This window comes from Nerophis ophidion, linkage group LG20 (genome assembly GCF_033978795.1).
Source record: "Nerophis ophidion isolate RoL-2023_Sa linkage group LG20, RoL_Noph_v1.0, whole genome shotgun sequence".
Taxonomy (NCBI): Eukaryota; Metazoa; Chordata; class Actinopteri; order Syngnathiformes; family Syngnathidae; genus Nerophis; species Nerophis ophidion.
In genome coordinates, this window is record NC_084630.1 from 10,219,178 (window position 1) to 10,232,460 (window position 13,283).

Consider the following 13,283-nt stretch of genomic DNA (forward strand, 5'->3'; position numbering starts at 1 on the left):
ACATTCACACACTGATGGAGGGAGCTGTCATGCAAGGCGCTGACCAACACCCATCAGGGTGAAGTGTTTTGCTCAGGATAAAACGGACGTGACTAGGTTGGTACTAGGTGGGGATTGAACCAGGGACCTTTTGATTGCGCACGGCCACTATCCCACTGCGCCAAGCCATAAATCCTTGTCCTCACTGCTCCTTGGTGCTGATGCATAAATCCAGTGGAACTCGAAACAGGCTGTTAAGGCCTTTATATCCGAAAAAACAACAACATTGTAGACACACATTATTTTATTCTGATTGAATAAAATAACATTTTACAGATATTTTAATGTCATTATTAATTTTATATACATGAAGAATCATCTTCACACACACGCTCCTCTCCCATTAAAATCATCCTAATTTCTCTGGCCAACCAGTTTACATCCACGTCAACAGCAGCTGCCAGTAAGTCACATAATAGCAGTGAGCGAAAGTCACATGACCGCTCCGTTTCCTGCAGTCCCCTTCCCCCAAGCCTCCTCAAGTGCAGACACAGAGCTGCGATGGGACTTTTCTCCGCCCACTGCTGCCACCCAGACGTTTATTGATCAGTGAGGATGCACTTCATTTAACCTGGCAAGGACATTATTCAAGGAACGAGAGTTGCTGGCTATTTTGGTAATTGTTTTGCAGCGATTAGATGCAAATCCCTGCTGAACATGTATGAAGGGTTGTTATGATTACGACCATTTCTCTTCAGTAAGCGCAAATGACTTGCCAGGTAATAATAATGCTTGGGTTTACAGTACATACAATATATGTTATTTTTTTAATAATAATAATAATTAGCTTTATTGTCCCAAAGGAGAAATGTGTCTTGGACATCAAGACACAGCCTTCTACATACATACATACTAGGGGTGTGGGAAAAAATCGATTCGAATACGAATCGAATCGTTTACGTTGTGCGATACAAAATCGATTCTCATTTTTAAAAAAATCGATTTTATTTTTATTTATTTTTTAATTTTATTTTATTTTCTTTAATTAATCCAACAAACCACTACACAGCAATACCATAACAATGCAATCCAATTCCAAAACCAGACCTGACCCAGCAACACTCAGAACTGCAATAAACAGAGCAATTGAGAGGAGACACAAACTCGACACAGAACAAACATTCCATCCATCCATCCATCATCTTCCACTTATCCGAGGTCGGGTCGCGGGGGCAACAGCCTAAGCAGGGAAACCCAGACTTCCCTCTCCCCAGCCACTTCGTCTAGCTCTTCCCGGGGCATCCCCAGGCGTTCCCAGGCCAGCCGGGAGACATAGTCTTCCCAACGTGTCCTGGATCTTCCCCGTGGCCTCCTACCGGTTGGACGTGCCCTAAACACCTCCCTAGGGAGGCGTTCGGGTGGCATCCTGACCAGATGCCCGAACCACCTCATCTGGCTCCTCTCGATGTGAAGGAGCAGCGGCTTTACTTTGAGTTCCTCCCGGATGGCAGAGCTTCTCACCCTATCTCTAAGGGAGAGCCCCGCCACATTTCGGCCGCTTGTACCCGTGATCTTATCCTTTCGGTCATGGCCCACAGCTCATGACCAGAGGTGAGGATGGGAACGTAGATCGACCGGTAAATTGAGAGCTTTGCCTTCCGGCTCAGCTCCTTCTTCACCACAACGGATCGGTACAACGTCCGCATTACTGAAGACGCCGCACCGATCCGCCTGTCGATCTCACGATCCACTCTTCCCTCACTCGTGAACAAGACTCCTAGGTACTTGAACTCCTAAGTAGTGAAACAAAAATGAATATTATCAACAACAGTATCAATATTAGTTATAATTTCAGCATAGCAGTGATTAAAAATCCCTCATTGACATTATCATTAGACATTTATAAAAATAATAAAAAAGAACAATAGTGTCACAGTGGCTTACACTTGCATCGCATCTCATAAGCTTGACAACACATTGTGTCCAATGTTTTCACAAAGATAAAATAAGTCATATTTTTGGTTCATTTAATAGTTAAATCAAATTTGCATTATTGCAATCAGTTGATAAAACATTGTCCTTTACAATTATAAAAGCTTTTTTTTTTTTTTTAAATCTACTACTCTGCTAGCATGTCAGCAGACTGGGGTAGATCCTGCTAAAATCGTATGTATTGAATGAATACAGAATCGTTTTGAATCGGAAAAATATTGTTTTTGAATCGAGAATCGAATCGAATCAAAAAAATCGATATATTATCGAATCGTGACCCCCAAGAATCGATATTGAATCGAATCATGGGACACCCAAAGATTCACAGCCCTAATACACCGTTTTTTTCAGAGTATAAGTCGCACTGGAGTATAAGTCGCATTTTTGGGGGAAATGTATTTGATAAAACCCAACACCAAGAATAGACATTTGAAAGGCAATTTAAAATAAATAAAGAATAGTGAACAACAGGCTGAATAAGTGTACGTTATATGACGCATAAATAACCAACTGAGAAGGTGCCTGGTATGTTAACCTAACATATTATGGTAAGAGTCATTCAAATAACTATAACATATAGAACATGCTATACGTTTACCAAACAATCTGTCACTCCTAATCGCTAAATCCCATGAAATCTTATACGTCTAGTTTCTTACGTGAATGAGCTAAATAATAGTATTTGATATTTTACGGTAATGTGTTAATAATTTTACACATAAGTCGCTCCTGAGTATAAGCCGACTTTTAGTCAGAAAAATACGGTACATACATACATATATACATACATACATACAGTTCATCCGACAATACAGTGAGACAGTGAACAGTGCGCATGTATATCAGTTAGTTATGAGATCACACTTTTTTCTTTTTTTTTTGTCCTGTCCAGCTTCTCAGGCAAATCATATAGTTGATGTTCAGATTTACTTTACAAAAGAGAAGTGTAGGATACTTTTCTTGTTGCCTTATTTGAATTGGACTTTATTAAATGTATTTATAGTATCATTTGGTGCAGGCGGGTCGGAGCAGGAGGGGATAGAAAGAGGAAAAAAGGAAGACAGAGGGGGAAATTGTGGGGATAAGAGGGGGATTAGACAGAGAGACAAAAACAACAACAGCAAATACAACAATAACAACAAAAACAATACAACAACACCAGCACATACGATATGTACAAGTATGGTCATAAAAGTGATAGCAAATAAGCAGTTAGCGAAATAAATAATAATATAGTAATGACAATGAGCATTTTTACACTAAAACTGGAGCAATACAAATACCAATAGAAAAAGCGCTATTGATCATGAACAAAACCAATAGTTTACCTCTATTATCAACAATAAAGTTGTTCAAATGCAACAATACGTATACATAATGATAGCTAGAAAAATAATGAAAAATAAATAAAATAAATGAAAAAAAAAAAAAAAAGGAATACCAAAAGATGAAAGGGAAGAGAGAGAGGTAACCTATATTAATCTTGTAGATTGTTATAGTAACAATGGGTTAAGCTTTGTCAGTATGCCATGTGTAACACATTAATTTCCACCCATTATTGGGAAAATGTAATACAGGAGGTGTGTGATAGATAGATAGATAGATAGATAGATAGATAGATGGATAGATAGATAGTACTTTATCTCCTAAAGGAATCAATAAAGTACTATCTATCTATCTATCTATCTATTGCACTATCCCAATATTGCACTCCTAATTATTGCATCCAGGTATTACAATAGTTTTCTGTTAAGTGCTTTGATTGTCAGAGGGACTAAGGAACATCTATACCTGTTGAGTTTGTTTGTTGCTGTTCCGTACCGTTTACCACAACAATCAATATGTAGCAAGAATCCCTTTTAAAGGCCTACTGAAATGAGATTTTCTTATTTAAACAGGGATAGCAGGTCCATTCTATGTGTCATACTTGATCATTTCGTGATATTGCCATATTTTTGCTGAAAGGATTTAGTAGAGAACATCGGCGATAAAGTTCGCAACTTTTGGTCGCTAATAAAAAAGCCTTTGCCTTTACCGGAAGTAGCAGACGATGTGCGCGTGACGTCACGGGTTGTAGGGCTCCTCACATTGTTTACAATGGGAGCCTCCAGCAGCAAGAGCTATTCGGACTGAGAAAGCAACAATTTCCCCATTAATTTGAGCGAGGATGAAAGATTTGTGGATGAGGAAATTTAGAGTGGAGGACTAGAAAAAAAAAAGGTGGTTGCATTGGGAGCGATTTAGATGTTTTAGACACATTTACTAGGATAATTCTGGGAAATCCCTTATCTTTCTATTGTGTTGCTAGTGTTTTAGTGAGTTAAATAGTACCTGATAGTCGGAGGGGTGTGGCCACGGGTGTGTTGACGCCAGTCTGAGGGAAGTCACGAAGTTGCAGCAGGACAGAAGCTCCACTGATCTCCTATAAGAGGCTTTCCACAATTTTCTCATCGAAAACTGCCGGTCGCCATGTTCGCTTGACCGCTCTGATCCATAGTAAAGCTTCACCTCCGGGATTTTTAAACAAGGAAACACCGTGTGTTTGTGTGGCTAAAGGCTAAAAGCTTCCCACCTCCATCTTTCTACTTTGACTTCTCCATTATTAATTGAACAAATTGTAAAAGATTCAGCAACACAGATGTCCGGAATACTGTGTAATTATGGGATGAAAAAGGACGACTTTTAGCCGTAAGTGGTGCTGGGCTAATATGTCCCCTCCAACCAATAACGTCACAAACACGCGACGTTTTCAACAGGAAACTCCGCGGGAAATTTAATACTGTAATTTAGTAAACTAAAAAGGCCGTATTGGCATGTGTTGCAATGTTAATATTTCATCATTGATATATAAACTATCAGACTGCGTGGTCGGTAGTAGTGGCTTTCAGTAGGCCTTTAAATAGAGAAATGTGTTGAACAAAGAATCGAATCTGTTTCAACCACAAAACATTGGATTGAATTGAATTATGAGTTGTTGGGTTCACATCCCTTTTGCAAAGCCCAATGCTCGGTGCCGGAATATACAGCTTCAAATGAGGAAGCAAAATGAGCCAAGTACAAGCAAGTATGCCTCATTTGTTGGAAAGTGCTAGCAAAAAACTGATCCAGGTTTCGTAACATGAGAAAAAGTGCACTTTTATGATGTTAAAATTTTTGCTAAAAGAGATTAAGAGTTCACTATAATCTCGTTTTTTTTTTTACTTATGGAGGATAAATAAGTCATTAGCTTCCAGTTACAAAAAAATAACTCATGAGAAATGTAAATGATTATATATTATGATTACATTAGTGCTTAATTTTGGCACAAAATAATTCTAAAAATACTATCGTTCATTTCCCAAAAATTGTGGGACAATGTCGATATCATTATACATTATTACATTGTAATAATGTAACTTATTATATATTATGATTACATGAGTGCTAAATTTTTTTGTCACAAAATATTTATTTGTATTTTTTATTTTTATCCATTTATTAATCAATCCAACAAAACAATACATGATAATGCAATCAAATTCCAAAACCAAACCCGACCCAGCAACACTCAGAACAGCAATAAACAGAGCATTTGAGGACACACAAACATGACATGGTACAATCTCTAAAAGTAGTCAAACTAAAATGAACATTATCAATATTAGTAACAATAGAAAATGGATGGAATTTCAAAATAGCAGTGATTAAAAAAAACTCATTGATATTATCATTAAAGACGTTAATCCAAAAAAAAAAAAAAAAATGAACAATGCATCGCATCTCATAAGCTTGATAACACACTGTGTCCAATATTTTACACAAAGATATAATGAGTCATATTTTGATTCATTTAATACTTAAAACTAACTTCTGATTAAAAGTTATTCACAGAGTTTTGATTACTGCTCCGGTTTTGATTTTACGGGCCTTCAAAGAACCCCTGCGCAAAGTTTCCTAAAAAATGTCATTTTTGCCTCTTTGAGCTGTAATTTGACCCCCTTAAAATGCTTCAAAGTGCAAGTTAAAGCTCTACTGTGCAATGCGAAAGCCATTTATCAACAACATCCAGAAACGCCGATCTGTAATTTGACCCCCTTAACATGCTTCAAAACTCACCAAATTTTACACACATATCAGGACTGGGGAAAATTGCCATCTGACAAAAAAACAAACCCTAAAAATCAAAATTGCGCTCTAGCGCCCCCTAGGAAAAAACACAGACAAAACTGCTTGTATTTTCTGTTAGGAATGTCGTAGAGACATGAAACAAAAACCTCTATGTAGGTCTGACTAAGACCAGGGCTTGATTCGCGGCGGCATCAGCCAAAGCGGACCCGACCAATGCTGCTTGTAGCTTTAATTTCAATAATGGATCCCATATTCCAACATATGACTCATTATCTAAACTAAATGCAGTTTTTTCTACTGATATCATCTCCATAGCTTGTGTATAGCAGTCAGTATAATTTGGACTATCAACCTTTATCCATTTTTTTAATATTTTAATATATTTTGTTATTATGCATATTGAAAGAAAGGCATTTTTACTCTTTGATGACACGTTACTAAATTGATAGAGATCCCCAAGAATACAAGTTTGCAATGTCATTGGGATGTTTGCTTCTTTTGTTGTTTTCAACCATTACTCTTTTATTCTCTGACATTCCGACAATAAATAAACAAGAGTTCCCTCAGCTGCCCGACACTTCGTACATAACTTGTTACCTACTACACCAATTTTAAACATCTAAAATGTTTAAGTCCATCATCTATTTCCGAACACATGCATCATTTGCATTTCTAGTGCGGTGTTCATTTATTATTCCATAAAATAGTTTAATGAATTTCTTAAATGTTTCTAAAATATTTCTAAAAATACTATCGTTCATTACCAAAGATTTGTGGGACAATATCGATATCGTCCAGCAAAATGTTTCGGCCCATGCCTACCATGGATAGTAGACTGTAGCAGGGATGGTTCTTCACAGTCCTATTTCACATGTAATGAAACTAATAACCACGGTCTACTTCTCCCTCTGTGTCCAGGTTCTGACTAAGGGTTTTGGCTTCCATCTCAGAGACTTGTGTAACAAAACACCTCTGGAGGAATTTGTCCATATTGCTGACCGCAATGTATCTCGCCTGACGCAAGAGATTATCTGCAAGTCGTCCAAGGACTGGCTGAACAAGGCCCAAAGCCACTTCCTGTCGAACTTGGACTTCCTCAAGCCCATTCGAGTAAGTGTGTCTATCAAGCAAATGATGCAACAGTTTGATCTTCAGATTGTTGAGTCTAACTTACTTTATAGACCAGGGGTCGGGAACCTTTTTGGCTGAGAGAGCCAAGAAGCCAAATATTTTAAAATGTATCTCCGTAAGAGCCGTAAAATATTTTTTTAACCCTGAACACAACTAAACGTGTGCATTTTTAAGTAAGACTAACATTTTTAGAGTATATTACAGGGGTCGGGAACCTTTTTGGCTGAGAGAGCCAAGAAGCCAAATATTTTAAAATGTATCTCCGTAAGAGCCGTAAAATATTTTTTTAACCCTGAACACAACTAAACATGTGCATTTTTAAGTAAGACTAACATTTTTAGAGTATAAAAGGTCTCTTATTCTTTGTAATAACATTGTTATTCTGAAGCTAACTGTGGAGGGGGCGTGGCCTGCGGGCCTGCAGCGAAGCGGGGTGTTGCCAGAACCGGCCTCGAAATCAGCGACAGGTGCGTAGACGGACCACCTGGGCCTTGTTACCTAATCACCTGTTGCTATGTTATAAGCAGCAGCCAAGAGGAGCGACGGGGTTGGTGCAGGAGCCAGAGCGCGAGCCAGAACGAAAGAGAAAAACACAATTGCTGGAAAGCAACTGAGAGACTTATTGAAAAATGAAACAATACTGTAACCCTGAAACAGGGTCTCATGTCGGTTCTTGGTGGTCTGAAGAACCCCTAGGAGGGCAAGCACTACACTAACCAATAATAAATAAATAACTTCTTACCATCAACGCAGCTTCTTGAACAGGTGCGGTAGATAAACGGATGGATGGATTAAAAATGCACGAGGATGTTTTATATTTTGAACATCATTTTTAACACTGATTACAAGTGGAATTATTCATTATTTATCGTGTTAAGCAGAGTCAGCTCAAATTTACCTGAGAGCCGGATGCAGTCATCAAAAGAGCCACATCTGGCTCCCGAGCCATAGGTTCCCTACCCCTGTTATAGAAAAAGACAATGAATGCACATGCTTTATTATTTAAAATAAGCATTGATTTTTTTAGTTTTACATGGACTCTACTCACAATGACAATATTCGTCATTAAAAAGATAAGCAGTAGAAAATGAGTGGATGGAGATTTTTGTTTGTGCAACCTTTTACTGCAGCCTTTACTGGATAACTCTGCACTTTTAAAGGTTTTTAATGACTTGCTTTTAATGTCTGATTCTGGCAGCTCTGCCATTTTAGTGCTTTTAGATCTTACAGCTGCCTTTGACACAGTCGACCACACAATTCTTTTAGACCGCCTGAGAGACTGTGTGGGTGTCAGGGGGACTGCGTTAGAGTGGTTCAGATCTTACCTGTCTGAGAGGTCCTTCTCTGTCAGGCTGGGGGGACGCCACCTCCTCTTCTGCCCCGCTTTACTGTGGTGTCCCCCAGGGATCTATTTTAGGCCCCATCCTGTTCGCTCTTTATCTGCTCCCTCTGGGAGAGATTTTTAAGAAACATGGAGTGTTTAATCACTTTTATGCAGATGACTGCCAAATTTATATGCCGATTTCAAAAAGCCACGGCCCCCTTTCACTCCTTCTTAACTGTCTATGTGACGTCAAGGCTTGGTTAGCCCAGAATTCTTTAATGAGGGAAAAACGGAAGTTTTAGTTTTTGGTGCGGCCCTTACTGACTTGGGACCATTGCAAAATGATGTGCGTCCCAAAGTCACCAGCCTTGGCGTCACTATAGACAGCGATTTTAAACTAGACAAACAAGTCAATGGCGTTTTAAAATGGTGTTTTTATCACCTTCGTCTTTTAGTAAAGGTTAAACCGTTTTTATCTTTTAACCTTTTTGAACAAGTCGCGCATGCTTTTATTTCAAGTCGCCTGGACTACTGCAATGCACTTTATGCTGGCATTAGCCAAAAAGCTCTCTCCCGGTTGCAGTTAGTCCAGAACGCGGCAGCACGACTTTTAAGAGGGGCCAGGAAACGCCAGCATATAACCCCAATTCTTCAGAGTTTGCACTGGCTCCCTGTTCATTTTATAATTGATTTTAAAACATTGCTGTTTGTTTTTAAATTTTTACATGGACTGGCACCTCAATATATCTCGGACCTTATCCAAATTTACATCCCTGCGCGCGCTCTGAGGTCTGAAAGCCAGCTCCAGCTCGTGGTGCCCAAGACCAGACTTAAGACCAGGGGAGACAGGGCCTTCTCTGTGGTCGGCCCTAAGCTCTGGAACACTCTGCCCCTCCATGTTCAAACTGCTTCCACAGTGGAGTGTTTTAAGTCTCGTCTTAAGACCCACTTTTATTCTTTGGCTTTTAACACTACGTGAGTTGTGTGGTCCTCTGTCCTCTGTTGTCCTCTGTGTTTTTTATACACTTTGACTTATATTTTACTGTCTTAATTGATTTTACCCTTTAAAATAGTTTTAATCATATTTGTTTTTATACTGTTTTTATTGGTTTTATTTTTATTCATTTTTTGTTTTATTCAGTCATTGGTGGAGCATAATATTGTTTTTAACATGGCTGTGCAGCACTTTGGAAACTTTATTGTTGTTTAAATGTGCTATATAAATAAAGTGGATTGGATTGGATACAATAAAACGGGAAAGAGATTGTCACCTTTCCCCTACATTTGTTTCTCCCAATAAAGCTGCCCTCTTCCCCTCCGTTCCCGTGACAGACAAGTGAGTCATACGGGTGTTGGACGCACAGAGGTGAACAAAATGTTCTGTACAACTGATGTTTAAAGACTTTAAAAAAAAAACCCACAAAGGAGCAAGGACAGTAAACATTTTTAATGACAACTATGCATCCAATTTAGGAAAAAAAAAATCTTGGTTATTTTTTTATATAACTCCATCTTTCCCCCCTTTATTTAGTTCGTGTTAATGTGTTGGCGTTATTGGAACGGCCAAAACAAAACAAGGATGTGTGTTGGCAGAATAGAAAGTTGAACCATTTCTCTGCTGGTGCATTGTTCTTTTTGAAACCCGCAACACCTGTGCTTTATCGTGCGTGAGACATTTTAGCAGCTGAACTCTGAGTGTGAGATACGAGAACAGACATGTTGTCCTCCCAGGAAAATAACACAAAAGGGACACATTTTTTACTTTTATTTATTTTTATTTTTTTTTACAGCTTCCTTCTTTTCTCCTCCATGTAATCATTTGTGAACTTAGTGAATGTTTTCTATTGTTTGGCTTCCACTGTGGAAAGGTATTATTGTACTGAATTTATTGTAGCAAACAGGTTTTTATATAACCAAAGATATTTTTGGTCAAATTTTCACAAATGTGAATTAAAAAAAAAACAACTACCGGATTTTTCGGAGTATAAGTCGCTTCGGAGTATAAGTCGTACCTGCCGAAAAAGCATAATAAAGGAGGAAAAAAATATATATAAGTCGAATTTTTGGGGGAAATGTATTTGATAAAACCCAACACCAAGAATAGACACTTGAAAGGCAATTTAAAATAAATAAAGAATAATGAACAACAGGCTGAATAAGTGTACGTTATATGAGGCATAAATAACCAACTGAGAAGGTGCCTGGTATGTTAACTTAACATATTATGGTAAGAGTCATTCAAATAACTATAACATATAGAACATGCTATATGTTTACCAAACAATCTGTCACTCCTAATCGATAAATCCCATGAAATCTTATACGTCTAGTCCAGGGGTCACCAACCTTTTGGAAACCAAGAGCTACTTTTTGGGTACTGATTAATGCGAAGGGCTACCAGTTTGATACACACTTAAATAAATTGCCAGAAATAGCCAATTTGCTCAATTTACCTTTAATATATATATATATATATATATATATATATATATATATATATATATATATATATCTCCATCCATCATCCATCCATCATCCATCCATTTCCTACCGCTTATTCCCTTTCGGGGTCACGGGGGCGCTGGCGCCTATCTCAGCTACAATCGGGCGGAAGGCGGGGTACACCCTGGACAAGTCGCCACCTCATCGCAGGGCCAACACAGATAGACAGACAACATTCACACTCACATTCACACACTAAGGCCAATTTAGTGTTGCCAATCAACCTATCCCCAGGTGCATGTCTATATATATATATATATATATATATATATATATATATATATATATATATATATATATATAAATGGGTATTTCTGTCTGTCATTCCGTCGTACATGTTTTTTCCTTTACGGAAGGTTTTTTTGCAGAATAAATGATTAAAAAAACACTTAATTGAACGGTTTAAAAGAGGAGAAAACAGGAAAAAAATGAAAATTAAATTTTGAAACATAGTTTATCTTCAATTTCGACTCTTTAAAATTCAAAATTCAACCCAAAAAAATGAAGAGAAAAACTAGCCAATTCGAATCTTTTTGAAAAAATTAGAAAAAGAATTTATAGAACATCATTAGTAATTTTTCCTTATTAAGATTAATTTTAGAATTTTCATGACATTTTTTAAATAGGTTAAAATCCAATCTGCACTTTGTTAGAATATATAACAAATTGGACCAAGCTATAATTCTAACAAAGACAAATCATTATTTCTTCTAGATTTTCCAGAACAAAAAATTTTAAAGAAATTCTAAAGACTTTGAAATAAGATTTAAATTTTATTCTACAGATTTTTTAGATTTGCCAGAATCATTTTTGGGGAATTTTAATCATAATAAGTTTGAGGAAATATTCCACAAATATTCTTCGTCGAAAAAACAGAAGCTAAAATGAAAAATTTAATTAAAATGTATTTATTATTCTTTACTGTAAAAAAAAAAATACTTGAACATTGATTTAAACTGTCAGGAAAGAAGAGGAAGAAATTTAAAAGGTAAAAAGGTATATGTGTTTAAAAATCCTAAAATCATTTTTAAGGTTGTATTTTTTCTCTAAAATTGTCTTTCTGAAAGTTATAGGAAGCAAAGTAAAAAAATTAATGAATTTATTTAAACAAGTGAAGATTAAGTCTTTCAAATATTTTCTTGGATTTTTTAATTCTATTTGAGTTTTGTCTCTTTTAGAATTAAAAATGTCGAGCATAGCGAGACCAGCTTGCTAGTAAATAAATCAAATTTAAAAAAATAGAGGCAGCTCACTGGTAAGTGCTGCTATTTGAGCTATTTTTTAGAACAAGCCAGCGGGCGACTCATCTGGTCCTTACGGGCTACCTGGTGCCCACGGGCACCACATTGGTGACCCCTGGTCTAGTCTCTTAAGTGAATGAGCTACATAATATTATTTGATATTTTACGGTAATGCGTTAATTATTTCACACATAAGTCGCTCCTGAGTATAAGTCGCACCCCCGGCCAAAGTATGAAAAAAATAGCTACTTATAGCCCGAAAAATACGGTAATGATTTACCAATTTCAGATCATTTATTTTGTCCCCTTTTTAATTACATTTTTATACTCTTTGACTTAAACTTGAATTTAACGAAATGCTAGAGCAGTGGTTCTCAAATGGAGGTACGCGGACCCCTGGGGGTACTTGAAGGTATGCCAAGGGGTACGTGAGATTTTTTTTAAATATTCTAAAAATAGCAACAATTCAAAAATCCTTTATATGTATATTTATTCAATAATACTTCAACAAAATATGAATGTAAGTTCATAAACTGTGAAAAATACAACAATGCAATATTCAGTGTTGACAACTAGATTTTTTGTGGACATCCAGGGTGTACCCTGCCTTCCGCCCGAATGCAGCTGAGATAGGCTCCAGCGACCCCAAAAGGGACAAGCAGTAGAAAATGGATGGATGTTCCATAAATATGATGTTAAAGATTTCTTTTTTTGTGAAGAAATGTTTAGAATTAAGTTGATGAATCCAGATGGATCTCTATTACAATCCCCAAAGAGGACACTTTAAGTTGATGATTACTTCTATGTGTAGAAATCTTTATTAGGGTCCGCCCTGCCTATGGCAAAGGACTCCTGTGGAGTCCTTTGCCATAGGCAAGGACCCTATTGTATCTCGTGCGTTTTATTATTCTTTCTTTCTTCCCCACGTATACTCGCCTATGCGCTGTATTTTGACCCCCTGACCATGCTTCAAAACTCACCAAATTTGACACACACGTCGGTCAGGC

At 37.3% G+C, this 13,283-nt stretch overlaps 1 protein-coding gene across 1 annotated transcript in view; it reads left to right on the forward strand.

The window, feature by feature from the left end:
• The window catches only part of LOC133538706 (phospholipid-transporting ATPase ABCA1-like), a 114,451-nt gene that overhangs the window by 37,965 nt on the left and 63,203 nt on the right, over positions 1-13,283 (forward strand). The window contains exon 7 of the mRNA XM_061880420.1: positions 6,997-7,188. Coding sequence (XP_061736404.1) covers positions 6,997-7,188 — 192 coding nt within the window. The remainder of the gene's footprint in view (positions 1-6,996; positions 7,189-13,283) is intronic.